The sequence below is a fragment of the Psilocybe cubensis genome, chromosome 8 (genome assembly GCF_017499595.1).
Source record: "Psilocybe cubensis strain MGC-MH-2018 chromosome 8, whole genome shotgun sequence".
Classification (NCBI taxonomy): Eukaryota; Fungi; Basidiomycota; class Agaricomycetes; order Agaricales; family Agrocybaceae; genus Psilocybe; species Psilocybe cubensis.
Genome location: NC_063006.1, coordinates 643,292 through 670,261, shown reverse-complemented (window position 1 = coordinate 670,261; position 26,970 = coordinate 643,292). Strand labels below are relative to the sequence as shown.

General features: G+C 47.7%; 7 protein-coding genes across 7 annotated transcripts; 4 read left to right on the top strand and 3 right to left on the bottom strand.

Annotated features, from left to right (window-relative positions):
- Window positions 1–833: 833 nt before the first annotated feature.
- On the bottom strand, window positions 834–6,334 carry JR316_0008734 (uncharacterized protein; the record flags this gene model as incomplete). Its single annotated transcript, XM_047894447.1, has 8 exons — window positions 834–1,021; window positions 1,068–2,289; window positions 2,357–2,600; window positions 2,832–2,913; window positions 2,966–3,720; window positions 3,781–4,604; window positions 4,653–5,999; window positions 6,122–6,334. The coding sequence occupies 8 exons, from the start codon at window positions 6,332–6,334 to the stop codon at window positions 834–836; spliced, it is 4,875 nt and encodes a 1,624-aa protein (XP_047745906.1).
- Window positions 6,335–6,600: 266 nt separating this feature from the next.
- On the top strand, window positions 6,601–8,930 carry JR316_0008733 (uncharacterized protein; the record flags this gene model as incomplete). Its single annotated transcript, XM_047894446.1, has 5 exons — window positions 6,601–6,867; window positions 6,957–7,258; window positions 7,311–7,436; window positions 7,487–7,770; window positions 7,837–8,930. 5 exons carry the CDS (start codon window positions 6,601–6,603, stop codon window positions 8,928–8,930), a joined length of 2,073 nt encoding a protein of 690 aa, XP_047745905.1.
- Window positions 8,931–12,380: 3,450 nt separating this feature from the next.
- JR316_0008732 (uncharacterized protein) lies at window positions 12,381–12,980 on the top strand (the record flags this gene model as incomplete). Its single annotated transcript, XM_047894445.1, has 3 exons — window positions 12,381–12,548; window positions 12,607–12,675; window positions 12,729–12,980. The coding sequence occupies 3 exons, from the start codon at window positions 12,381–12,383 to the stop codon at window positions 12,978–12,980; spliced, it is 489 nt and encodes a 162-aa protein (XP_047745904.1).
- A 2,003-nt stretch (window positions 12,981–14,983) lies between these two features.
- JR316_0008731 (Ubiquitin-conjugating enzyme E2 2) lies at window positions 14,984–15,642 on the top strand (the record flags this gene model as incomplete). The annotated part of the gene is made up of 2 exons (XM_047894444.1): window positions 14,984–15,113; window positions 15,161–15,642. 2 exons carry the CDS (start codon window positions 14,984–14,986, stop codon window positions 15,640–15,642), a joined length of 612 nt encoding a protein of 203 aa, XP_047745903.1.
- A 163-nt stretch (window positions 15,643–15,805) lies between these two features.
- On the bottom strand, window positions 15,806–16,781 carry JR316_0008730 (uncharacterized protein; the record flags this gene model as incomplete). The annotated part of the gene is made up of 5 exons (XM_047894443.1): window positions 15,806–15,937; window positions 16,466–16,513; window positions 16,568–16,599; window positions 16,655–16,697; window positions 16,752–16,781. The coding sequence occupies 5 exons, from the start codon at window positions 16,779–16,781 to the stop codon at window positions 15,806–15,808; spliced, it is 285 nt and encodes a 94-aa protein (XP_047745902.1).
- A 6,502-nt stretch (window positions 16,782–23,283) lies between these two features.
- Window positions 23,284–23,912, top strand: JR316_0008729 (Ubiquitin-conjugating enzyme E2 2; the record flags this gene model as incomplete). The annotated part of the gene is made up of 2 exons (XM_047894442.1): window positions 23,284–23,413; window positions 23,461–23,912. The coding sequence occupies 2 exons, from the start codon at window positions 23,284–23,286 to the stop codon at window positions 23,910–23,912; spliced, it is 582 nt and encodes a 193-aa protein (XP_047745901.1).
- A 732-nt stretch (window positions 23,913–24,644) lies between these two features.
- On the bottom strand, window positions 24,645–25,120 carry JR316_0008728 (uncharacterized protein; the record flags this gene model as incomplete). The annotated part of the gene is made up of 5 exons (XM_047894441.1): window positions 24,645–24,659; window positions 24,684–24,817; window positions 24,873–24,915; window positions 24,970–25,032; window positions 25,109–25,120. The coding sequence occupies 5 exons, from the start codon at window positions 25,118–25,120 to the stop codon at window positions 24,645–24,647; spliced, it is 267 nt and encodes an 88-aa protein (XP_047745900.1).
- Between the last annotated feature and the right edge of the window lie 1,850 nt (window positions 25,121–26,970).

The window sequence follows — 26,970 nt, the reverse complement described above, 5'->3', positions numbered from 1 at the left end:
ATTCAATGAATAATTCAAATGGGTTTATTGATCTAGTTCAAGTATCTCAGTTAATAGAAATGGCCCATAGGCATTAGTAGATACCGACCATTATCATTCACTCCCAAACGCCGACAGTATCCATCAGCATGGTCCAAGCGCTTATGAACCTGAGATTCTTATGCAATCCCGCTGATACAGGTAGATTTTTGTCCGTGCGCAGGCGGGGGATATCGGCATGTTGTCGGTACTCTTGGCACCTTCCAGTATCCGATCTCGTGGTTTGTGCATACAGCCAATGAAGTAAATACTTGTCCGCACAGATGAGTGCAAATATGTAAATTATGAGGAGATGTAGACCTTCATTTATGTATAGTTAGAGCAGTAACGTACAATGCAAGAGGCTGTAACGCCTTGATCGCAAAGTAATGAATATTGACGCCCAACGCCGACAGCAAAACCCAGTTCCCGACAGCAGTGCCCAATTCCCGACAGCAGTGCCCAATTCCCGACAGCAGTGCCCAGTCCCCGACAACAGTGCCCAGTTCCCAACAGCAGCTCTAACTATGCCCCAATGCCTCAACCCCACGTAATATTCCACCTGTGTAGTTTACTGAATACTGATCGGCCTGTAAAGTTTGCTATTTGTCTGCATAGTATATGCAAACAAATAGCAAATGGCGGTAACCAGAAACTGGTTACCGCCCGATGCACTGCAGTCACAATGGATCTCCGATATCCTATTGGTTACCTATGTCGGATTTTCAGTGAAGTAGGCTTTCTACACTCTTTGTGTAGAGATAGAAACAAAAATTCAATTTGAGACGCGCGCAACACAATCTTAGAAAGTACTACTACTCTTCCATAGCCCTATCCTCACTAACACTTTCCTCGTCGGTATCTGCGTCTTTGTCCTCGTCGGTATCGGTATCCTCAACGTCGTCGGCATCTTCATCCTCTTCCGCATCCATTTCAAAAAGACCCTCATCGAGTTGATTAGAGAAAAAGTTCTTAGTGAAGTACGCAGTCATCTGAGATGTGTCTGCATTGAGTAAGTAAACAAGAAATAAAGGTAATGTTGGAATTACCTGTATCTTCGACGGTCGGAGCGTCTGACCTGCGGGGTTTAGTCCTCCTATCGGCACCATTGTTATCGGCATTCTGCCTCTTCAACCCTGTATCTGTGTCCTTGCCCTTGTCCCCATCCTCTTCCCCATGCATGTCTTCATTGTCGTCGTCGTCGGAGCTGATGTATTCCGCTTGCGCCAGTAGCTCTGCTACTGTCTGAGGAGCCTGAGCCATTGCATCATTGTTAGCAATACCTGCATTTCCAGCATCGGAGTCATCGGAATCGGATTCATATGTAGTTGCCGCCCTTTCGATGATGCTGGCAATCGACCCAGTGTCTGTACCGTCTTCAAAGTATTGAGGGTGCTTGATCGGATCCTTAGAATCATGAGTTTCCATCACCACAGAGGGGACGGATTCAAAGGTGTCGGATGCGTGGGCGGAGTGAGAAGCTTCATGAACAGACCGCGAAGGTAACTTGCCATCACGAAGACTCTCCGCATATCCAGAGTGGGATGCCTTCTTTCCCGCCCCAAGTAAGCAGACCTCCTTGGTGGTCAGTTGTCTACCCCAGGTCCATTTTGAAGCGGGATTTTCGGAGTCCATTGTGTCGGGGCCTTGAGTCAAGTCCGCCGCACGTTTAGCAGCTTCATACAATTCAAAGAATCCAATCGCACGCCGAGAAATAAGGTCAAGGGTGTTGTCGGCAGTACTGAACATAATGGAAGTGTGGTTTTTAAAACTGCTCAACTGTTGAATACTTTCAATAGAAAGATTTTGGAAGGCATCGCAGGCGTTACACGTATCTCCGATGTTATTGAGAATAACTTGAACTGGGTGAATGAGAGGCATGTTGGGCGGGACGTTGGTAACCTTGCCGGTGCCAATATGCGTCTTGAGTAACTCGTCAAAAGTGGTCGTCGGCTCGGGATCAAATGTCTTGTAAAATTCTGCTTTGTGACGGGTGAGGATTTCACTGACGGTTGCAGTACCCAAGTGCTCCGATGGCTGTGGGGCACTATTACGATTCCACCAGTCGTGACTGTAAGATTCAACGCGCTTGTCAAATGCCCAATCCCGAGTTCCGCTAGCGAGGAATTCGGCAAAGGACATGTCGATATCCAGAGGGAGGTGGTCTGCCGAAACCGACCCCAAAGTGTCCGCCAGACAGCGAATTACGAGCGGGATCTCTATGTTAAATCCGATGGCATATGCCCGACCAATGCATCGCAAGACCCAGTTCTAAAAATGAACGCGCATCAGTATTGGATATCATGTGACCGGCAATCACTCCGTAAAAATTACATACTAATTCCCGTTGAAGGGCCTGTTGCATCCACCGTTTTTGCCTCTGACCAGAGCTCTGCAAGACATGGATCAAGGCCTCACGAAACCTAGATCCGGCGCAAAAAACGACTGATTGCAAAAACTCGTGGTGTTGCGGGTTTGCTCCGTACTGAAGGTCAAAGGCACGGAATGGTCGAATTGTAGGCGCTTTGTCCATTGCAAGGACAGACGGTTGACGGAAGATGCGCATGGTTGGGGTGTTTTCACTCATGGAAGTACGAGAACAAAAGAGAATGAAGCATATTTGAAATTATGGTAGGATAGATATGTAATTTACATTTGTCTGCTTAAAGCAATGATCCCCAATCAATGCCAAGCGTTTATACATTTGTGACTGCCGATGTGCATACGCCTGAGCACCTGGCGTTAAAGGTGTTTCCTGATTAATGGTTTCCTTCCACCACTTAGACTTATGAAGAAAGAATAACACAGTCCACCTCATTTCATAGCGAACCAATGTTTCTTCTTCAAGCCAGCGGTTGTACAATGCTCTTGCTCGTAGCCAATGTACACGCTTAACTAACAAAAAAAAAATAAGCGCCCAAAGAATGTCATAACTTGCAAAACTTACATTCAAGAACAGTAGCGGGATCGGCATCTTCTCCGATACTATAGGGATCTGCGGCGGTGTCGGCATTAGGGTCAAGTGTCCATCTTGGTCCAAGACGCTGGTTGACCGAGTACCAAATCCAGGACAAGCGGAACTTTGTTGATCCAACAATATTTGGATTGATTACTGCTGTGCTAGATCTAACGTCTTCTTTTGTTAAAACTCGAAATTCCCGAAGAGTACTTTCATCGGCACCAAGCTGTACAAGACAGCTTCTACAATGCGAATACGCTTGTGCATGCAAAGAGATCTGGTCTCTGAGCTCTTTTGCCGCTGTATAACCCCTTGTACGGACACCTTTTCTGGGTGCATGTCGGATAACATCGGAGTATTGGAAAGATCTCTCCGCTATGCGTTCACGAAGCTGATTGAGGAGGCTTCGCGCTTGTAAAATTCGTGCTTGAAGTTCATATGGCACATAGACATTATCCGCTGTTCCATTAGATGGTAAGCATAATATTTGCTTGTCAATGGCTTCATATACTGGCGGAGCTGATCCTGGAGCAAGAACATCTTCATCATCCTCCCAATCAACAAAGAGTTGCTCGGAAAATCCACGTCCATGCACCGCGGTTGTAACCACTCCGGCATTGGCTTGAAGCAGCGCAAGTTGGGATAAAAGGGGTTTTAGTGCATCCCGAAGCTTTTGTAATTTGACTCGGTCTGTAAGTCGATCATGATTCACAAGTCTCCTTGCACGGACGCGAATATCAAGTCTGTCAATCGGCATTAGCATTGGATATCAAATATTCCGTTTGAAAAATCTGTAAACATACTGTCGCTCCTCAATTAGCAATGCAAATTGTATCCATGACTGTATTGGAGTCAATGATTCCGTGGAACAGTCCGATTCTTGATTTGTTGAACTAGTGCGTCCTGGGCGCTTTGCAGCATATATGTCCATGACTGTCGCATCCTCCAATCTTCGAGCTTCGGCATCTTCAATCTGCTTCGTCCAAAGTTTAAGGGCATCGGGATCGGCAGCCTTCGTCAAGTTGGAAAAAGAGATCCGATATGTTTCTCGTGCTTTTACCGATTCTAGATGTCGCCTGCAAAGATACTTTGTAATTCCCAGAGCCTTCTTGTGGTTAGAGTCCGATGCATGGTCATCAAGAATTTCAGTCCGATGTGCTAATGTTGCTGTACGCGCAGCTGGGGAGATGGAGTTCAAGTCCGCCCAGAGCGACTCCAGAATTTCACCACAAACACAAGCCGCCCCGGGAATAAAGGTTGGTGCATATCGGAAGAAGCATTCGTCTTTATGAGCATGCACATGAAACATACCAATGGCTCGATCAATTTTGAATCCATCTGGGAGATGATGCTTAATCCGCTTCAAGAGGTGGATGATATACTGGCAAATAATATCGTAGATCATCATTGTTCCCTGGTCGGGGTGAACACCAGTAGAGCGAAGGGCCGCAAGAAAGGCGAAGTCCACATTTTTTTGCTGTTCACCTTTAAAGAGGTTGACAAGAGCATTAGGGGCATAACAACCATGTCGGGCACACGCAACTCCGACAATGCCTGTAACATCGCATGACGAGGATGATAACAGCGAGTTTTGAATAGCACGAAAGGTGTTTTCGCAGGGTGCGCCCTATAAAATGTTAATATAAGGTCAGGTTTGTATATATGGCATACTTACAGTCAAGGCTTCAATAGCGGTCCTTAAGAATTCATGGTACTCCTCCCTTGGAGGCATCATACCCCCACCTTCCGACAACCAAATATCCCGAGACGGCTTTTCCGATCGTACATGGTCGGCTTTAAAGTTTCCATCGGCAACAAAAATGCGTTTATAGACCCATCGATTAGGGTCATCTTTCCAGTTAGGGTCGATATTGACGCCTGGCTGGGGGCAGGTAGGGCAATAGTTTGCCAATTCACCTTTTCCGACATTGAGGGCACTTTTACCATTATGACCTGCAAATCCCGCCCACTTTAACCTCTTCATCCATCTCCATAACCGCGACATTCTGCGGAATTCATTATAGAGATCAACAACACTAGATGGTGCCATGGGATTTGTTATGCGCTTGAGCAATGAGTAAAACTGGTATGCAGATGCTTTGAGTTCCAAGTTTGATAACCGAAAGTAGTCCAGCAGGTGAGCAGAGAACAATGTGCGGGTGTGGTAAAAACTCGTGGGTAACAGTCGGCTTGCCATAAGGTCAAGCGGTAATGTATTGGAGCCATGGCAAACGCAAGATACCATAGCTAGGTGATGTAAACCATTGGTGTGAACAACACGAACATAGGAGTTGTTAAGACCATCTGCTGTAGGTACTTGACCAGCGTGCATCGAAGCATTTGGTATCGGGCCTGTCGGATATTGCAGATATTGAGGAATATTCCTGACATTGGAGTCCCCATTTAAAACGGCCGTATCCTCGTCATCTTCATCCAAAACATCAGGCGGTAACTCCATAGATGGGTCTTCAAGTAGGCCGTCCAATAGCTGCTCAAATTCTGCATCGGATGGGCCATGATTTCCAGGCTCTGCTTCTGGTTCGACATTGTCAAGCGGATTGTCGGAATTCTCACCGCCGGTCGGTGTTTGCTCCTCAGACCTCCAGGGAGCTTGACTAAGGTCAACAGTCCTGAGCTGGGCTTGCTCTGACCTGTCTTTGGGTTCCTCGAGGTATTCCAAAAACTGTATCCGAGCTTTTAAAGACGGGCATATGGCCTCTCCAGAGTGGTGGGGAATTAATAGATACATGCCTACCTCCCACAGTTCCGCGGATCGGAAATGAGTACCTATCCATTGCTCAATCCTGTGCATGGGATTGGATTTATGGCTTTCTCGCATGCACTTTCGACACATAACAACCGGGAGACTGCAGTCACGACAGCGCCAAGTTGCAATATTGTTGGCCTCGCAGTGTGTACAAATGGATTGCTCCACTGGCACTTTAAGAGCTTCTCTACTCAATAAAGCTCCAAGCAGATCGTCCACCCTCTCAACAAACTGCAGGATATAATCTCTTTGTGTCTAATATTTCTGTGAGTACTTCCATTCAATGCAAATATATTCCAAACTCATGCCTTTCGTGGTTTTGGGTCCACTGTAGTATCCATATCCATATCATTATAGTCCATTGGCGCTGGCCCTACATCATCTCCATCGTCATCTACAGAGACTGAGGGCAGTTGACCCTCTTGAACGTGATATCGCTCTGCGATGGTTAATGGAACTTCAACCAACTCATTGACTTTTCTCCCAGTACGTGTAGTCCTGGTTTGTGTTTCGTATGTGATGATATCTGCTGCATCCGCGTCGTCTTCATAAAGTATCTTTTTCTTTGACTTGCGAGAGGTTTTTGTCATGGTGGTAGCAGAAAGAGAGAGAATGAAGGTGCTATGTGGCTAGTGATATCGGATAATCTGATGGAACCCCAAAATTTTAGGCAAATTCAAATTACATAGCCGGGGAGAGTATATATGTGCTGGTAGGAACTTTCATGTTTCCCTTTTTAACCCTTCCTTGACATTATTCTCTATACACGTTGGTAGACTTTCAAAGTGAGTACGCTAACTGGTGATTTCATAAGCTTTGATTTTCTGCTACTAAACCCAACTGTACACAGGACAATATGGATGCTACTGGTTCTCTGACAGAGGATTACAAAAATCTCTTACTTGATGACGTCTTTCGTACTCATGACAGGAGAAGAAAGGTGTATAATCATCAAGAACGCGAGAAAATCGAAGAATTCAGGCAACAATATATGGAGGCTGGGAGCAACCGTGGGAGAAAGGAGGTTGTATGCTGCATCCTTCCAGTCCTCTTCAACTATTGGGTTGAGACTGGGAGTAGAGCTGTTTCCCAAACAGAGGATTTCACCCAGCAGGAAGCAAAGGTATGTCCATCTGTTCGGAATTTCAAGTGCCGACAGGATATTGGCGCCGACATGTTAGCGCCCAATTTAACTTTGTTGATCGGCTTTAGAAATTACTAAAATGGATAAGAAATAATTGGCGCTCAGCAAAGCCGACAGAAGCGGAACTCACCGGCCACCCGAAAAAAAGGACAACAATTCTTTGGCGTACTAGAAAGGAGGATGTCTACAAAGAGATAGCCGCCATATTGGGTGTTGATTCGGTCACTGCTGGCACTCCAGGAATATTTGAGAACCGAATGAAAGCTATGGGGAATATTCTTGCACGCATGTCCGATGCCGAACTCAAGCAACTTGATCTCGACGGGAAAGCTTTAGAAACTGTTGAGTATACGGATGAGCAAAAGCGAGCGTACGTTTTTATTTTTAACTACCTTATGTATAACTAACTGGTTCTCTTTTAGTAATGCCGACAAGCATGCATTTCGGAAATTGGACGAGGCTTCAAAGCGGGATTGGGCAGAAATGGGTCTTATGAATATCACATTTGTCACTCGACTTACGGAGTCAGGACAACTAGCTGTCCGAGTGTGAGTTATTTCTGTTTATTTTCTGTGCTATGTCTGATTCCCTCACTCAGTCATGACCAAATTGCAAATATTCTTGGAGTCTCGTCAACATCATTTGAGGACCAAAAGTCCGCCGAAGTTAAACAAATGAAAAGGTTTATTGGTGTTTATGTACGCGGACTTCTGAATGCCAGGGATCGAGCAAAGGATGGTGGAGGTGATGGAGATGGATCCATTTCAATGCTTGACCAGGATGAACACGGTTTTCCTAAGTTACCGCGGGATTTTGAGCCCGACAAATTGAATAAACGACAACTTGAAACTCTTATGGGTTTATACTTCAGTCAACATTACAGTGAGTTATTATTTATGTTTAGCGTAATCTTTCTTATAATTTACAACTTCCATAATTGTTCCATAGGTCTTGCAACAAATGGCCGAAGCAAACATCCCCCTTACGATTACATTGAAAAAAAACAATCGGCATTTATATCTCCCAACTACTTACCTCGGGGACTAAAGCTGGCACCACCTCGAAACATGAACATGGAAGATATCCGTCTTTTGTTGACTCATCTGCGCCAACGACAGGAAACATTTCCACTTAGTCAGGTTTTCAGATTTCACAAGGTTAAGAAACATCGCAAAGGAGAAGAAATGATTTCAAGCCAGTATCCCGATGAAGAAATTAGACTTGAAGAGCCGAAACGTCCTATTCCCGCTGCCAAAAAAAGCCATCGCAGAAAAAAGGTATCAAAATCAAAGTTGCCAAAACCGACTCGAGTCGAAATTCAACCCACACGCATAGAGGAAATGCCAGGTGCATCTAACCTCCTCTCGTTTGACAGAGAGCCATCAACACAAGCTAGCATTGACTATGTGCCGATTGACCCACAGCTTCTTGGACATGGAGTCCACACAGAAATTATCAACTCAAACCCAACCATCCCAGATATTCCTCCGATTTTGGCTGGACTTCAAGACCAGAATCATACACAGAATTCAATTGCACCTCAAGAAATGTCGGAAACCAGCCAGTTCAGTCTGGAAACTGTTCCAGCTCCGAACATTGATATCAGCAACCCTGCTCTTTCTCACTTGCAGACATTTATATATCCCCCCCCCGAATCAGCCGCAATAAATTATACTAGTAGTGCCATACCGCTAACCAACCTGCCCACTACTCAACCAACTACACCACAACCAGCTAATTTGCCCACCGAACCAAACAATGTGCCGAAGCCACGACCTAAACCCCGTCCCCGACGCAAGCCAGTTACCGCTGAGGAAATTGCTCAGGCCGAAGAAAACCAGCGCTTATTGGAAGAGGCACGAAGCATAGAAAAGGATCTTCTAGCAAATGGCAGTGCCACTGTAAGATCCCCTTCACGCACTGGAGATCCACCCGTTGAATCGGAACAACCCAAAGGAAACCGCAGAAAGAGGTCAGAAGTTGAAGAATCACTCATTATCTCTGGTAAAAGGATTCGTCGTGTGAGAGAAAGAACCAGTTAGATATTCATGAGTACATAGACATTGTGATTGATATTTAAAAATAATAGAGGCCGACTACATGCATTGAAAATAGTATCCTAAGCGTTACCCGACCCTGAACCCAAGTCTTTTACAACCATATCCGACTGTGGCATTGAAAGTGGTGAATTATCCGACTTGTAGTCAGGCAGAATACTTGCCTTTGGTGGAACAATCTCAGAATTGAGATTGGAAGACTCTGAATCAAGGCTCATATTCGAGCCCGACTCTGCGGCATGTTCATTATTGTCGGCGTTGGGTTTGGAAGCTTCACCTATGTTCGATTTTTTGGCTGGGCTGACATCCTCACCAGCGCTAGACTTCTCTGAGATGATACCGCTGGACTGAGAAGCTGAGGCGTCGGGTTTATCCTTTGGGACAACTTGAATGTCAGTATCGGCCGCATTGGCATCAACATCGGTGTCGGCATCAGCGTCGGCGTCGGTGTCACTAGAATCAGCTTTGCTGTCAGCATCAGCATCGGTATCCGAGTCAGCATCAGCATCAGCATCATCAGCCTGGGCGTAGGCATTAGCTTTGGTGTGGGCGTTGGCATCCTTTTCAATGGGGCTGCCAGGGGCAGTCATGTCTTCTGTCTCGGTATGACGGTCCTCAGTGTCTGCATTGGAGGTGTCGGAGGTGTCGGAGGTGTCGGAGGTGTCGGAGGTGGCCCTGTTGTAGCCACTGGGTCCACTGGCTTCAATGTAGTTTGATGCACCAAACCCACCATGTTTGGGTGCGGATCCAAAGTCCGAGTCGGGAAAATCAACCCAACGGCCCTCCACACTCTCTAACCTTTCCACAACTCCATCTATCCGCCCTTGAAGTCTTGCAACTTCCTTCCGAACCGTCTTTAAGTGTTCTATGGCAAGATTCACCGACGACGATGTTCCGTCAGCCAGTTCTTTGTGGTGCGCAATGGAACGCTCCATCGAATTGAGCTGCTCGTCTTGATTCCAAAGCTTGACTTGTTGGAACCCCGAGGATTTTTCGAGTTCTTCGAATTCGTTTTTCAATTCCTCAATTTGTGTGAAGATATCCGCGCAATGTTCTTCGTAGGAGCTTTGCTTGTTTTCGAGGGCAACAAGTCGCTTCTCCATCTTAAGAACAAATGGGTGGTTGGCGAGAGCATGTAGAATTTGAGCATCTTGAGGTGTCGGTAACGTAGTCGTCGGAGGTGTCAATACAACTTGTTTCTCTACGTTTAAATCGTAAGAATGAACTTTGAAATAAAACCAAGATGGGGCTTACCTGCAATAGATTTGCTTTTCTCCATGGAAACGTCGGAGATCTCTTTGAGAGTATGAAGTTTAGAAACTGAAAAAAATTAGACACATAATCTAAGATAAAACATGAAAATACAAACCTGAATCCACCCCGCTCTCATCCCTTCTGACCTTCTTATAAATCTTGTCGTCATCAGGTTGACCTTTGCGGACCTTTGCTTTTTGCAAGACTTGTACAGATTGAACATCATTGTCGGACCTGTCGGAGTCAATTTCAATGACCTCTGGCGTTGGCGAGCCTCTGGCCTTGCCCTTCAAAGTTGTGCGAGGTGCGTCTTCCGAAGTCTTATTCTTCTTCTTGGGGGGTTTGGATGTACCTTCGTTGTCGCTTGATTCAACGTACTTTGCTGACTTGAATTTGCCAGTGGTTGCATGCGCCTTCGACGATGAAGAGTTTTTAGAGGGCTGTTTAGTGGGCTTGGTCTTTGCCAATTTGCCGACCCCGACAGTGTCTTCATTGGCGTTTTCCGATTCCTTGAGTTGTACTATGAATTAGCAAATGAATGCAGTATACAATGTAACTTACCCGAAATGAACACTTTTTTTTATCTCTCCAACACTCAAAACATGCTTTTAAACCGCCCTTCTTCCAAACACTATCCCGCTGCTTGCATTCAAAATCTGTCTGTATGCAACGCTTGCACCTTGAATCATCGTTTGACTGGCGTTTCCTCTTTTTCTTGGAGACATTGGCGAGGTCTTCATCGTCTGATGCACCAGTGTCTTTCCACTCCGACGCGGAGTCATTCCACTCATCCCTTGTCTCCGATTCCGCCTGTTTGGAAGCCTTCTTTTTTTGAAAGTCGTGGATAGGTGAGTCTGGTTCATCCATAGCTTTTAGTGCCAACACATGATATTTCTCTCCGAGCGAATTCAGTTTCAAGTCGGAAGCTTTGGACTTGCCTTTTTTTTTCTTGCCGGATTTTTCGCCAACGGACTTTTCCAGGTGATCTACCATATCAGCGAGATTTGTTAAGGGTTTGATAGCATTAGCCAACGAGCCAGGCACTTTAGAGGCTGAATGACGCTCAGCAGGAGGGTCAGCCTTCTTGACAGGCGCAGATCGGGATTTGGAGGCTTTGAAAACAATTGATTTCAGTACACATTCCAATATAAAAATTAATTTTGAACTCACCATTTCCGCCGGATTTTTGAGCATTTGTTGCAGCAGTGGGAGCTTGATTAGTGGCGGGAGCTTGAGCAGCGGCGGATGCACGAGATGTTGCGGAACCTTCAACAGCGTCGGGAACACGAGATGCAGCGGGACCTTCAGCAGTGGCGGCAACACGAGATGAGGCGGGACCTTCAGCAGCGGCAGGAACACGAGATGCGGCGGGAACACGAGATGCGGCGGGAACACGAGATGCGGCGGGAACACGAGATGCGGCGGCTTGTGCATCGGAGGAAACACGGGTAGCAGTGCGAGTGGCAGTAGCTTGGGCGGCAGCGGGTTGAACATGAGATGCGGCGGGAACACTAGAAACGGCGGAAACTTGGGGCTCCTTCAACCGGCCAGATAATCCCTCGGAGGCAGCCTCAAGTACTTGAAGTTTCAACCGATATTTTCCCAAAAATTCGTCGCGGTCAAACGTCTTCTGCTTGTGAGCCGTTCTGTATTCCACAATGACACTCCAAAGGAAGGTTCCAAATTCTTCGAAGACATCGCGAAAAATACCGAGTCTTTGAGCTTCAAAGAGTTGTTTCTGAGGTATACACGGTGATTCAGGATGAAATTGAAAAAAAAAAATCAATTCACGCACGACTTTGCCCTTCACCGATTTGACATATTCTTCAATGCCCCCACTTTTGACGGCATTCTTCACTCCAGCATCGATTTCGGCCAATTGAAGACGCAAAGCAGCAGCATTTGGGAACGGGGAAGCCATAGGTTCAGTGTTTCAAAAGCAGAGTAGGGCAGATACACAGGAGGTTGTGATGGACAAAAGCAGGAATGAATTTCAGCAGAGGCTGGTGCTTCAAGCTTGAAGCTTGAACTTGATCTAATCAGACGCGCAAACGATCACGTGTTCTCATTAATTTCAAAATCTACGCGACTCCTATTAAATGTGCCGACAACATATAAATTTGCTTGCCTGCATGGTCCTACCTCTTCCTACTCCATTTTATCATTCCCCTACTCATACCCATGGCAGACAATACAGTCAAGTACGACCTCCCAGACGGCTACATATTTGTACTTGGCCCAGACGATCGTGATTACATTGTTCCGGAGTTCATGGTGCCATCTTTGGAGCAAGCATTTGCCATTCAGCGCACTAAATCAAATATCGGCGTTGCCAAAGCTTCGGGAATTGTAAGTTGTTCTGTTATGCTCAGCAATCACTGAATACCTGATGATAAACATGTGTTAGGACCCTTCAGCTAAGAATGCTCAAATCTATAATACCTTAGGAGGTAATCTCCATGTACCTCCAGAACCTGTGAGTTTCCTGTGTTGATTTACTTCGGTTCCATGTTTTGACACTTCAAACAGCCGTTGACCGATCAAGAACGACTGTCCCTTCACGCGGAAGTTTGCAGCCTGCAGCAGCGCTTGGGCATTTCCTACATAGATGCCGCCCATAGACTGTACCTCGCTGAGGTGGAGAAAATAAAACTGGCAAATGTTCATCGCAAGGCTTTGGGTGCGTTGGATAGGCACGTACGAAAGTCTTTACAATTTATTGCGGAGCGCCATAGCGTGATTGAGGGGAAGGAAACTGGTAGCAACACTAAGTTGCAGTAGATTAATTTTGTTAATAAACTTGCCTTGGCCTTGAAGTTTGAATTTGATATATAAGTGACTACGAATTATAACAAAGTTCAAGATCAATAAGTTTCAAATATCCGACTCGGAATCATTGCCGAACAATGACTTCAATGAAATGAATTGTATCCCGAAACTTTGACCGACGGAAGTGAGACGAGCAGTATATTAGCTATTTTACCCATTGTATATAATCCCAGTGACTAAGAATTTATGACTTCAAATATGTTTTATTTGATGTGCTAGTGCCGGTCTAGCTATGTTGCTCAACTCAGGCTGTGTGCGCCAATGTGACGGGGTTGTGTTTGGGGATCTTTGAGAAATCTTGAAATCCCGCGGTTTCAGTCGGGGTCTGGCCTTCCTTGTGTACCGACTGCATTCCCGCAACTTGGGAGTTAATGTATAAGTCATTTGTATTACCCTACGTATAGTGAAGTGGACAATGATTCAACGAATCCATACCATATGATACAATATTGATTCCCTGTTTTATATGTGTATTATTCACTGTCTCAATGTATTCGTCGAACCCATATGATATGATCAAATATTTACGTTCATTGTATGGTATGGTACAGTACAATGTTACAACACTATGTGGATGCAGAACCGCAGAACCGTAGAAATGCAGAACGAAGTTCAGGCCGTAAGATTAAGTCGTTGAGAGTCGAGACAATGGGAGATATTGAGAGTCGTTGAGATAAGAGCGCTTGTACTCCGTGGCCTGAAATAAGAATGTTGAATGACACAGACGACGGACGAGATAGGCTGCGAATCTCACTCTTAACGGCGTTGATATTGATGTATTGGGAGTCGGGGTAGGATGTTTACATAGCGCGCGTGTGCACCAACAGATGTGGACGAGGACACGGTGCCGTTTGGCTTCATTGTCTGGTGATAGCGATAGAGATGGAGGCACGAGCGCGTCGGGCCCGGTAGTCCGCACTTCACAATTTGCAGTGTTTAATATGCAGGGCAACCGTTGTGGATGAAACGATGATGCATGGTTCATAAATCATGAATTACTTAGTCAGCCAGTAGAGGGCTATTAATAGGTCGTTCCTACAACACCAGTGGGTGGAAATGGGTCTCTTTTGTGTCAGTGTAATGCAGCCTGGTATGACTTTTGTTGGAACATTCATTTTGCGCTGTTAATAAGGCATTATACTGCTTTTGTTTGCAAGGAGGACATATTAGATATCTACTGCAGCGCCGTCCTAGAGAGCCCCACTACCGAGCGTCAACTTGGCGCCCGCCGGAGCGCCTACGAGGGCAGAGTCTGTAAGTAGTAGGTTATAGTAATAGGCGGCGAGCGCGATCATTGCCAGGGGACGGAAGGATACGGCGGGGCAGGGGAGGGGGCGGGGAATTGAACAAGCGCCGTCTGAGTGAAAGAGCATGCACATCGTTCAGGGCAACCGTTGTGGATGATGCATGGTTCATGAATCATGAAGTACTTACAACGACAAAGTCAACCTGCGGCATTTCGGCAGTCGGCGTGTGGGAATAAAAATGAATTGAGAGTGATTGTTGTTGCTATTGTTTGTTTCCAGGGCCGTAGGTCTCAGATTAGATGTTATGTCATGCAGCGCAGTCAGCTATCACACTGGTCACGGTCAGTGGGTGTGACATGAGGAAGCATGAGGAGGCCTGCCACTGCCACTGCTTCTGAGTTGGACTGACTTGCTTGTTTCTTCATACCAGCCGCCTGAGACGACTTTACGCTTGCATATACGCACGTACGAAGGTATGTTTTGTGGGTGGTTTGGTAGAGAAAGATACAATTAACGTTGGGTCTGCAGGCTCTACAATCCATATCGCATACCATCATTAGCATAGCGCATACCACATACGAGACGACGTGTACGACGACAGTCGCAGTGCCCTCATTAACAGCACGCGATTCAGACACGACCAGACCTCCCTCTCTCGCTTTAACCAAAGCCACCCGAATTACTTGACCCAATCTTACTCAGCAAGCAATGTCGACAAACTGCAAGAAACGGCTGATCCGGGACTTCAAGCGCCTCTCGTCCGACCCGCCAGGCGGGATCTCGGGCAGTCCGCTCCCCGACAATATTATGCTCTGGAACGCTGTCATCTTCGGGCCAGGTGCGTTTCCTCTCCCCACTCACCCCCAGCCACTCACCTATCAACAGGCGACACCCCCTTCGAAGACGGCACATTCAAGCTCCTCCTCACATTCGACGAGTCCTACCCAAACAAACCCCCCACCGTCAAATTCCTCTCGCGGATGTTCCACCCCAACGTGTACGCGAACGGCGAGCTCTGCCTCGACATCCTGCAGAACCGGTGGTCGCCGACATACGACGTCGCGGCGATATTGACGAGTATACAGAGCTTGCTGCATGATCCGAACCCGAATAGCCCGGCGAATGCGGAGGCGGCGCAGTTGTATCGGGAGAATATGAAGGAGTATGTGAGGAGGGTCAAGGTGACGGTTGAGGAGAGTTGGTTGGATCCGGAGGAGGGGGGGTTGGGGGAGAATGAGGGGGAGGGGGAGAATGAGGAGGAGCAGGAGGGGGAGGGAGGGGAGGTGGAGATGGACGAGGTTGGTAGGGAGGGAGGGGACCCGATGGAGGGACAGCACGCGGGCGGAGCTGCGTCTGAACGTGTTTGAATATGAATGTGAAGGCGAATGCACGGGAGCGGGCAATCAGGCAGCGGCTCCCGCTATGAATCGACATTGCCCGTATATGGGACATACGCGTCGATACGAATACCCTGGCCTGCCGTTATCCTTTCCATCGGCACCACTCTATCAAACACGCGTTATACCCCACTCATAACTGTTCAGAACGAGTCACGTACCTTGCTGCGGGGCGGTTCCCGCCTTGCATTCCGCGGACGATGAGAGTGCCGCATGGAATGATGGAGAGCCAGGTTTTAGGGTAGCGCAGACCTGCAATGTGCATCTTAGGTAAGTTTGCTATGCCTCGCGTTGAACAACAGGCCAACTTACCTGCAATAACATCCTTAAGATGTTAACTAGGCCCCTGCTTCCGATGCGAAACGATGCCGACTCTCCGGCTGTAGTCTCTGTGGGGTTTAGTAACGACGACGGCATGGTCAGTCCAAGCTATTCCCGACTAACATTCCGGTGTACTCACGCATCCATCACATCATCACCGCGTCCAGTCCGTTGCTCACAAGAGCGTCAGTCGCGTACTGGAATCAGCAGCAAGGCGGGCGGTCCACAGTGAGCGGAGCACGCGTTTCGAGTTGCATCGGTTGACGACGGATGTAGGGCTTGGACTGCATTGGGGGGCAGATGGGCTATCGCAGATAATCTGCATGTTCAGGTTAGTTCAGGTTGATTCACGGTGAACGGCACGATGACTTACTTTTGCATAGGTTCGGGTGTTCTCTGACAGCGAATCAATTCAGCCCTGTGGTAGAGGTGGTCAATCACGGGCGGTCTGACGAACAAAACATGGACTCACCCTTTCGACAGCGTGTCCGCCGCTCGGGAACACGGATTCAAGGTTGTTCTGCGTGTCCAGGTCAGTCAGCGGTGTTCCATGTTGAATAGCTTGTTTACTTACTCCGTCCTCAAGCTCGCTGAGCAGGCCCAGGTCTTGATGTAGGGGTGGTCAATCACGGGCGGTATGACGAATAAAGCGCGGACTCACTTTCGACAGCGTGTCCGCCGCTCGGGAACACGGATTCAAGGTTCTGCGTGTCCAGATCAGTCAACAATGATACACGTTGAATAATGCATTTACTTACCTCGTCCTCAAGCTCGCTGAGCAGGCGCATTCGAGTCCCGCGTCGTCTCGATGGCGTGGTACCCTGTAGTAAAAGGCGGATGTGCGGAGTGTGATGCGAAGACGAATGTTGGAGGCTCACCGTGCGCTGCCCTCAACACCCCGGGCGACATGCCAACGTGGCATTTATGGTGCGTCGCCAACCTCGGCCTCTACCTCCCAGATCCTCTACTCGTCGTCGCACGTGTTCCTGCGAAGGGGAGGGTGAGACGTGGCGCAGCTAGGGGAGGGATGGGTAGTACTCACGGCGTCGCGGGCTCGTTGACTCGTCGCAGCGCGTTCCCGTCCATTGGCAGTGCAGTGCGAGTGTAGGATGTTGGAGAGGGGCGGGCTGACAAGGGCATTGAGCGGGGAGCGGGAGAAGAGAATGTGAGAAGAGGAGAGGAGAGGAGAGGGGATGAGGGAAAAAGCCCGTTAGTCCGTGTCCTTTTTATACACCTGCTGCCCCTGTACGTCCATAACGTTACGTCTTTGCAAGGTTTTGTTTTGTATCTTTTCTTGGTTCGCGGTCCTTTGGTATAGTTGCTAGTGCGGTTACGCAATGTGCTATTGATCGAACGGGTTTGTTGTTTGTTTCGTGTTGGACTGGTAATGCAGTGGTAGCTTGAATTTGGAATGGTGTTCGAGATGTAAGATTCAAATCGTTGTTGTTGTGAGTTCACGGCTCACAGTTAAATTTTAGACTCGAATATCATCCACTCTTGCATCAAGTGAATTCCAACTCGTATCGTAGATCGTCAACACACATTCACTCATGTGTTAACTGAATTGCATAAACTAGTAATCGACTCGGGAACAACAAACGTACGTACGCATACTCGTTATCTCTCCAATGGTTTGTTCTGATTTCGCATTGCAACACAGGCATTCTAATTCTTCTCAAATGAGACGCCGCTTTTTAGTTGGTTTACGCAATTTGGATTTGAATACCGTTCCGGAGCCGAAGAGCCAGGAAAACGTATTGGGATGAGGTGATTTTGCGATTTCGGGGAGGAGGAGGGGGTTCTTGAATTGTGCATCGGGTCAATGCATTGTCTCTGTGTGTGGAATATCTAGGAAATTGTCTCGTGAAGGATGTACTTTAAGATAATGTTAGTGGTGCAGAGCAATGCTGGTGTCCGTTTGTTGAAGATGGTAATAGTACTTTCGTGCGTTTCTGTGTTTTCTTGTTTTGATGTGAAATCCGACTTGCACAAACTTTCCTTGACGTTCAGACTTGGCTCAAACGTTCACTCACTTTCAGTTCGATTACTCAGGGGCTCCTATGCACCATTCCAACCCCCCAATGTACGTATTCCATCGAATTTACACTAAACCGACGTATAACGTCTCTCGGACTCTACAGAATGCTTCTTCTTCTACTGTCAGAAAAAATTCAGTAATCGCCGTTAGTACGTTACGTTAGGATAGCCGAGGGGTCTGGAGCTAGTGGTCGTGCAGGGGTGAAGAGAAAGAAGGTGGTTGGAATGAGGTTGAATGGAGATTCGGATGAGGAGGAGCAGTGTTGTGTCCGGTGAGTTGGGTTTGCAATGTTGGAGTTTTGGAGTCGAAGAATGGGCTGTATGGTATAGGGGTGAGTGTGTTAAGCCTGTTATTGATCCACCGTTGTGTGCTTGGTGCGTTTATTCGTGGTATTTGTGATTCAACGCTTTCGGCGCTTAAGAGGTATCGCTGCAAATCTTTGAAATTTCCACTTTGTACTTACTCATTAGCATAAATATGAATATATACCCCTATTATAAACGGTACTGTAGCATCTGAATACCTCAAAACGGCCCAATTCGCAAATGTACGTTTCCTAAAGCGAATTTGAACAACGACATCACATACACGCATAAACTCAATTGTAGGTTCCCTGATGTACTCTCAAGCTTTACCCCATACACACCTAACCCATATCACGTAGTTAAAGCCCCAAAACCCGCGTAAAACGCGCAAACGACGCAGAATCGCATGCCACGTACGTATCCTCCCTCGAGACGCATTACACTGCAACTCATTTCTGTCCTGCTTCTAGGCCTCGGAACGCTCCGTGCCGCAGCCGAGTAGTCTTATGCTAGTGGGAATGATGCCCCGAAATGAAAGGAAGCGGTGGAATTGGGCTGGAATGCGGATTGGGGGCCGGAGGAGGTACGTGAGTGTGAGGTTGTGGAGTTGGTGGTTCGTTGACGAGATATGTGAGTGTATGTATGTCTTATAGTGTACTCTGAGGTATATATGATATGCGAGGTGTGTCTGTAGAGCATTGGAATCGATGTATTTTGCTCATTTACAGTATGCGTGAAGCTGTTTGCTTGGGCGCTTAACATCTGTGGTTACCCATCCTCTTAGTTTACTTCATTTGTCATCATAATTACACAGTGTATATTATCTAGGTAGCCATTATCTATATTCACGATGATTTCAAAGCCTCGCAAACGCTTGTTTTTGTGTTTGAATCTCTCCTGAGATGCCCCGGATGTATTTTTGATTATCTCAACTTCACGCTGCCAAACGACCTACAAACACGCTTGGCGTGGGATATACTACATTAGACAGTACCCAGAAAGCCCTGAAACCTCGAAAAAGTGATAAACGGCGCGGGAACGGCTGCCACGTATGTGTGTTCTGCAGATGGTTGCTCAGTTGTGCGAGCTTCCGGCTGTCGTTACCGACTAGTCTAGGCAATTTGGACTAGCCTATTCTTGGAAGCGAGGTAAATGAGACGGTTCCAACGCGCTGGAATGACGAATCGGGAGACGAGGAGGTATCCGCGCCGTAGTTGACATGCGAATTTGAACTGGGGAAATGTTGGAATGAAGGTGAGTTCTCACCGTAAATCACCTCCTGAATGTCTACGTTGAGGTCATAGTACGTCTACACAAGCAAAAGGTGAGATAATGAATGCGGTACGTCAGAGTACTGGCCTTGACGTTGTCGCATAAATATGGTTTCGGGTATACTCGAATCTAACGACTCCCGATTATCCAACGCGCTAGTCTCAAAGCCAACGGGAACGGAAGACTTCAAAATAGTGGGTTACGAGTAAGACGAGATGTATCGATAGAGTGGGATGTCGGCTTTGGCACGCACCTGCGTTTGAAGGAAGTGTCTAGTTTCAACTACTTTTGAGTGATTTCGTAACCCGTGAGATTAGCGGCAACAAGAACTTGCAGGACGTACTGTGATAAATATATCCAAAATACCAACATCTCTCGCAAAGTCGAACCAATTGTTGTTGTCGTGAATGACGTCGACTCGGAACGGAGGTGAGAAATAGACTTTACAGTCGAATTTGTGTTCCTGAGATGCAAACTAAACCTAGAGTGGAATGATGACGCACTTGTGGGGAATTAGGGCAGGGTCCTAATGAACACGCGTAGATCGCGATCCTGTGGGCGATTTGTCGTAGATTTAACGATTAGTTAAACGAGGCTAGAGCGTCGGAAGTTGTGATCTCGTTCCTAGGCTTGTGAACGCCGGCGAGCCGATGTTGTAATACCAAGTGCCAGCGCATCGTGTGTACAGAGTCAGCGGCAGCGCATCCTGTGCACAGAGTCAGCGTCAGCGCATTGTGTGCGCAGACTCTGTAGCGTTAGCGTAAGCACATCGTTTGCGCAGAGTCTGCAGCGTCAGCGTCAGCGCATCCTGTGCAGAGTGTCTGAATGTGATGACATAGCTTTCGAATTGACCGGTCTGCAGCAAGTAATCCCAAAAAATACTTTGGGGAGAAAATAACGCTATTACTACATTGAAATCAGAGCTAGATGTGCTGTAGAAATTGAAACGAGGACCTTTACCAAAGATGAGTACGTGCCATTACAAAATGGCGTAACAATTTTCACTTGATAGGAGTGAGGTTTTTTACTGCACGGGACATGAATTTGAGCCAATTGCGACTTGGCGAGTGAGATTTGGACCTTGTGGTGCACTGTGGCTTGATATTCCACGTTTGAGGGAGTGGAGAAAGGGATGTAAAGGTCTCCTATTATGCAAAGTTATGGCATGAGGAAATATTCGGAAGCGAAGCTAGTAAAAATGATGAAGCTAGAAAGAAGTGTTGCTACGTGACTGAGAGCGGGCTTTGAAAAAGTTTGGGGTGAAAAAGGTATAAAGAGAGCTCTGATATTGGGGGTTTTTTATCCGTCTACTTTGTATCCATGCTGTCAGTATGGTGGTGTGCTACGCTTCTCGACATGGAATTGCTTCGACACTATATATCGTGTTCCGCCGACCTGGTATGTGCTGTGATGTTTGTTGAAGAAGTGAGACTGACTTTGATCCAAGGATTTATGCCCTGTTAACATAGCCCGACGCTATGTATCGCGTTCCGGCGAGCTGGTAAGTTGTGTACCATTCATTTACTACACGGAGACTGATTTTATCCTAAGATTTTGTCCTGACACGACGTATCGCCGTCCGCCGAGCGCGCCTGTTACCTGCCTTCACAATGTTGTGGTAAGTGTGCTGTAGCATTCGGTGAATGAGTTGTGACTAACCCTGGCCTTAGATATTGCTCTGACACGACGTATCTCCGTCCGCCGAGCGGGATCGAACCTCTGGTCTTCAGGTATGTGTGTTTTAGTTTTATTTAATGTACACAGACTGACCTTTAGTCCAGATTTGCTCTGCCACAACGTATCAACGTCCGCCGAGTGGGATTGGACGTCTGGGTGACCCCGATTTGCTCTGACATGACGTATCGACGTCCGCCGAGCGGGGTTGGACCTCTGGTGTACAGGTATGTGTGGTTTACTTTTATTTAATGTACAGAGACTGACCTTGACCCTAGATTCGCTTTAACACAATGTATCGACGTCCGCCGACCAAGTGTGAGGATCTAAAACCCGTGGTATGTGTACTTTAACATGCTTTGCATTAATTAAAGCTGACCGTGACCCTAGATTTTGCTTTGACACGACGTATTGACGTCCGCCGACCGAGTGTGGGGATCTACACCAAGTGGTAAGTGTACTTCAACTTGCTTTGCATTAATTAATGCTGACCATGACCCTAGATTTTGCCTTGACATGATGTATCGCCGTCCGCCGAGTGGGGGTGTTAGGTGCCTCGCCAGCCTGTGTGCCCGTTGAGCTGCGTTGAGGTATGTATGTATGACATTCATTCATCGGATTTTTACTGACCTTGGCTCTAGATTTAACTTGAGACCATATATCGACGTCCGCCGAGCAGGATGAGGCATCTGCACGAGTGCTTTGACACGATAGTTGGTACGTGGGCTTGATTTTACTTTCCCTAAACTACTGATAACTTTTACTCTAGAAATTTATTACAAGCAAAAACCCTCGACGCTATGTATTTCCGTCCGTCGAGCGAGATTCGGAATGGTAAGTCTGTAGAATTGTACTTTGAATAGACTCTGACTGACTTTGATTGTAGTTGGCATGATTTAACGCCATCTGTATCCATTTGACTCGGCGGTCCGAAAACACCATCCGTTGTTTTCACTACACGAGTATTCTCTCGCCGACTTGTATTTCTCACCTTGTATGCTACTAACCCACCTTGTGTCGGGGTACCTCACCCCGTCACTTTGTTTCTCTGCCCTTCGGGGGAGGGGAAACCCTTGAAGTTTGTTACCAGAAGAGGGTTGGAAGTTTTGAACAAGGCTGTTTTTTTCAGTTATAAATAGATTTTGCCTGTTTTGGTTAGAATTTTACGAAATTCATTACAATCATGACGAATAGAGTGCATTGAATAAACCATGATATCACGAGAATTGTCCCGTCGATCAGTAAATAGTAAACACGCAGCATCATGACAAACCTTGAAGGCACTGGGGTAAACAATATTTCAAGTACACAATAGGCACAACAAAAATATATTGCAAAGCTGCGGTAAACTCATGAGTACGGTGGTAAATGGATGTAGTTGGAGGCGCAATTGCGATTGCGTCCGCGTCGGGTGGTCTACATAGAACTGGTAGTGTATAGCGTGTGATGCGTGTTGTCATAGTTGAGCGGCGACGGGCGACTGTATGTTGATGACTTGTCGATCGTGGTTACAGTATGCGACGAGCGCGATTACCCGGGAGCGGAAGGACTCGGCGGGGCAGGGGCGGGGAATCAAACAAGCGCAGTTGCGAGTGAAAGAGCGTCCTCATCGTTCAGGGCAACCGTTGTGGATGAATGAAATACTTACAACGACAAAGTCAACTTGCGGCATTTCGGCAGAGTGATTGTTGTTGCTATTGTTTGTTTCCAGATTAGATGCAGCGGAGTCAGGTCACGGTCAGTGGGCGTGACATGAGGAGGCCTGCCACTGCCACTGCTTCTGAGTTGGACTGACTTGCTTGTTTCTTCATACCAGCCGCCTGAGACGACTTTACGCTTGCATATACGCACGTACAAAGGTGGTTTGGTACAGGAAGATACAATTAACGCAGGTTCTACAATCCATATCGCATCATAACATACCCATTGGCATTAGCATACCGCATACCACACCACTACACCAGCACACCGACTTACTTGACCCATCTTACTCAGCAAGCAATGTCGACGAACTGCAAGAAACGGCTGATCCGGGACTTTAAGCGCCTCTCGTCCGACCCGCCAGGCGGGATCTCGGGCAGTCCGCTCCCCGACAATATTATGCTCTGGAACGCTGTCATCTTCGGCCCAGGTGCGTTTCCTCTCCCCACTCACCCCCAGCCACTCACCTATCAACAGGCGACACCCCCTTCGAAGACGGCACATTCAAGCTCCTCCTCACATTCGACGAGTCCTACCCAAACAAACCCCCCACCGTCAAATTCCTCTCGCGGATGTTCCACCCCAACGTCTACGCGAACGGCGAGCTCTGCCTCGACATCCTGCAGAACCGGTGGTCGCCGACGTACGACGTCGCGGCGATACTGACGAGTATACAGAGCTTGCTGCATGATCCGAACCCGAATAGCCCGGCGAATGCGGAGGCGGCACAGTTGTATAGGGAGAATATGAAGGAGTATGTGAGGAGGGTCAAGGTGACGGTTGAGGAGAGTTGGTTGGATCCGGAGGAGGGGGGTTTGGGCGAGGGTGAGGGGGAGGGAGGGGAGGTGGAGATGGACGAGGTTGATAGGGAGGGAGGAGAGCCGATGGAGGGACAGCACGCGGGCGGAGCTGCGTCTCAGCGTGTTTGAAGGCGAATGCAGGCAGCGGCTCCCGCTATGAATCGACATTGCCCGTATATGGGACATACGCGTCGATACGAATGCCCTTGCCCGTCGATCCCCTTTCCATCAGCACCACCCTATCAACAACGCGTTATTCCCCCAGTCACAACTGTTCAGAACACGAGTCACGTACCTTGCTGCGGCGTTCCCGACTTGTATTCAACAGGAGTGCCGCCTGGGATATTGGAGAGCCAGATTTTAGGGTAGCGCAGACCTGCAATGTACATCTCAGGTAAGTTTGACATGACTCGCATCGAGCAATGGGTCGACTTACCAGCATTGATATCCCCAAGGACGTTGACTAGGCCCCTGCCTCCGATGCGAAACGATGCCTACACCACGGCTGTAGTCTCTGGCGACGACGGCATGGTCAGTCCAAGCCATTCCCGACTAACATTCCAGTGTACTCACGCATCCATCACATCACCACCGCGTCCAGTCCATTCCCCGATCGCGTACTGGAATCAGCAGCAAGGCGGGATGACAAGGCGGGGTTCACAGCGAACCGAGCGCGCGTTTCGATTCCATCGGTCAACAACGGATTGCTTGGACTGGATTGAGGGCAGCTGGTCTAGCACAGATACTCTGCGTGTCCAGGTCAGTTCAGCCTGATTCACGGTGAGCGGTACGTCAACTTACTTTTGCATAGGTTCGGGTGTTCTCTGACAGCGAATCAATTCAGCCCTGTGGTAGAGGTGGTCAATCACGGGCGGTCTGACGAACAAAACATGGACTCACCCTTTCGACAGCGTGTCCGCCGCTCGGGAACACGGATTCAAGGTCGTTCTGCGTGTCCAGGTCAGTCAGCGGTGTTCCATGTTGAATAGCTTGTTTACTTACTCCGTCCTCAAGCTCGCTGAGCAGGCCCAGGTCTTGATGTAGGGGTGGTCAATCACGGGCGGTATGACGAATAAAGCGCGGACTCACTTTCGACAGCGTGTCCGCCGCTCGGGAACACGGATTCAAGGTTCTGCGTGTCCAGATCAGTCAACAATGATACACGTTGAATAATGCATTTACTTACCTCGTCCTCAAGCTCGCTGAGCAGGCGCATTCGAGTCCCGCGTCGTCTCGATGGCGTGGCAACCTGTAGAAAAAGGCGGAGTTGTGGAGTGTGATGCGAAAATGAATGTTGGAAGCTCACCGTGCGCTGCCCTCAATACCCCGGGCGACATGCCAACGTGGCATTTATGGTGCGTCGCTGACTTCGACCTCTACCTCCCAGATCCTCTACTCGTCGTCAAACGTGTTCCTGCGAAGGGAAGGGTCAGACGTGGCGCAGCTAGGGGAGGGATGGGGAATACTCACGGCGTCGTGGGCACGTTGACTCGTACCGGTGCGTTCCCGTCCATTGGCAGTGCAGTGCAAGTGTAGGATATCGGGGAGGGGCGGGCTGACAAGGGCGTTGAGCGGAGAGCGGGAGAAGAGAATGTGAGAAGAGGAGAGGAGAGGGGATGAGGAAAAAAGCCCGTTAGTCCGTGTCCTTTTTATACACCTGCTGCCCCTGTACGTCCATAACGTTACGTCTTTGCAAGGTTTTTTTTTTCGTGTCTTTCTCTCGGTTCGCGGTTCATCGGTATAGTTGCTAGTGCAGTTACGCAATGTGCTATTGATCGAACGGGTTTGTTATTTGTTTCGTTTTTGACTGGTAATGCAGTGGTACTTTGAATTTACATTGGTGTCCGAGATGTGAGATCCAAATTCAAATCGTTTTTGGTTTGCGGCTCACAGATCTTAAGACTCGAGTATCATCCACTCTTGCATCAAGTGCATTCCAACCCGTATCGTAGATCGTCAACACACATTCACTCATGTGTTAACTGAATTGCATAAACTAGTAATCGACTCGGGAACAGCAAACGTACGTACGCATACCCGTTATCTCTCCAATGGTTTGTTCTGATTTCGCATTGCAACACAGGCATTCTAATTCTTCTCAAATGAGACGCCGCTTTTTAGTTGGTTTACGCAATTTGGATTTGAATAGGATAGGCGGTGGAGACCCGTTCCGGAGCCGAAGAGCCAGGAAAACGTATTGGGATGAGGTGATTTTACGATTTTGGGGAGGAGGAGGGGGTTCTTGGTGTGTATCGGGTCAACGCTCTGTCTTTGTGTGTGGAATATCGAGGGTTTGGTCTCCTGAAGGATGTACTTTAAGATAATGTTAGTGGTGCAGAGCGATGCCGGTGTCTTTTTGTTGAAGATGGTAATGGTACTTTCGTGCGTTTCTGTGTTTTCTTGTCTTGATGTGAAATCCGACTTGCACAAACTTTCCTTGACGTTCAGACTTGGCTCAAACGTTCACTCACTTTCAGTTCGATTACTCAGGGGCTCCTATGCACCATTCCAACCCCCCCAATGTACGTATTCCATCGAATTTGCATTAAAACAACGTATAACGTCTCTCGGACTCTACAGAATGCTTCTTCTTCTACTGGCAAAAAAAAAGAAAAATTCAGTAATCGCCGTTAGTACGTTACGTTAGGATAGCCGAGGGGTCTGGAGCTAGTGGTCGTGCAGGGATAGAGAAAGAAGACGTTTGGAATGAGGTTGAATGGAGATTCGGATGAGGAGGAGCAGTGTTGTGTCCGGTGAGTTGGGTTTGCAATGTTGGAGTTTTGGAGTCGAAGAATGGGCTGTATGGTATAGGGGTGAGTGTGTTAAGCCTGTTATTGATCCACCGTTGTGTGCTTGGTGCGTTTATTCGTGGTATTTGTGATTCAACGCTTTCGGCGCTTAAGAGGTATCACTACGAATCTTTGAAATTTCCACTTCGTACTTACTCTGGTAAGCATAAATATGAATATATACCCCTATTTTAAACAGTACTGTAGCATCTGAATACCTCAAAACGGCCCAATTCGCAAATGTACGTTTCCTAAAGCGAATTTGAACAACGACATCACATACACGCATACACTGAATTGTAGGCTCCCTGACGTACTCTCAAGCTTTACCCCATACACATCTAACCCATATCACCCAGTAAAAGCACCCCAACCCGCTTAAAACGCGCAAACGACGC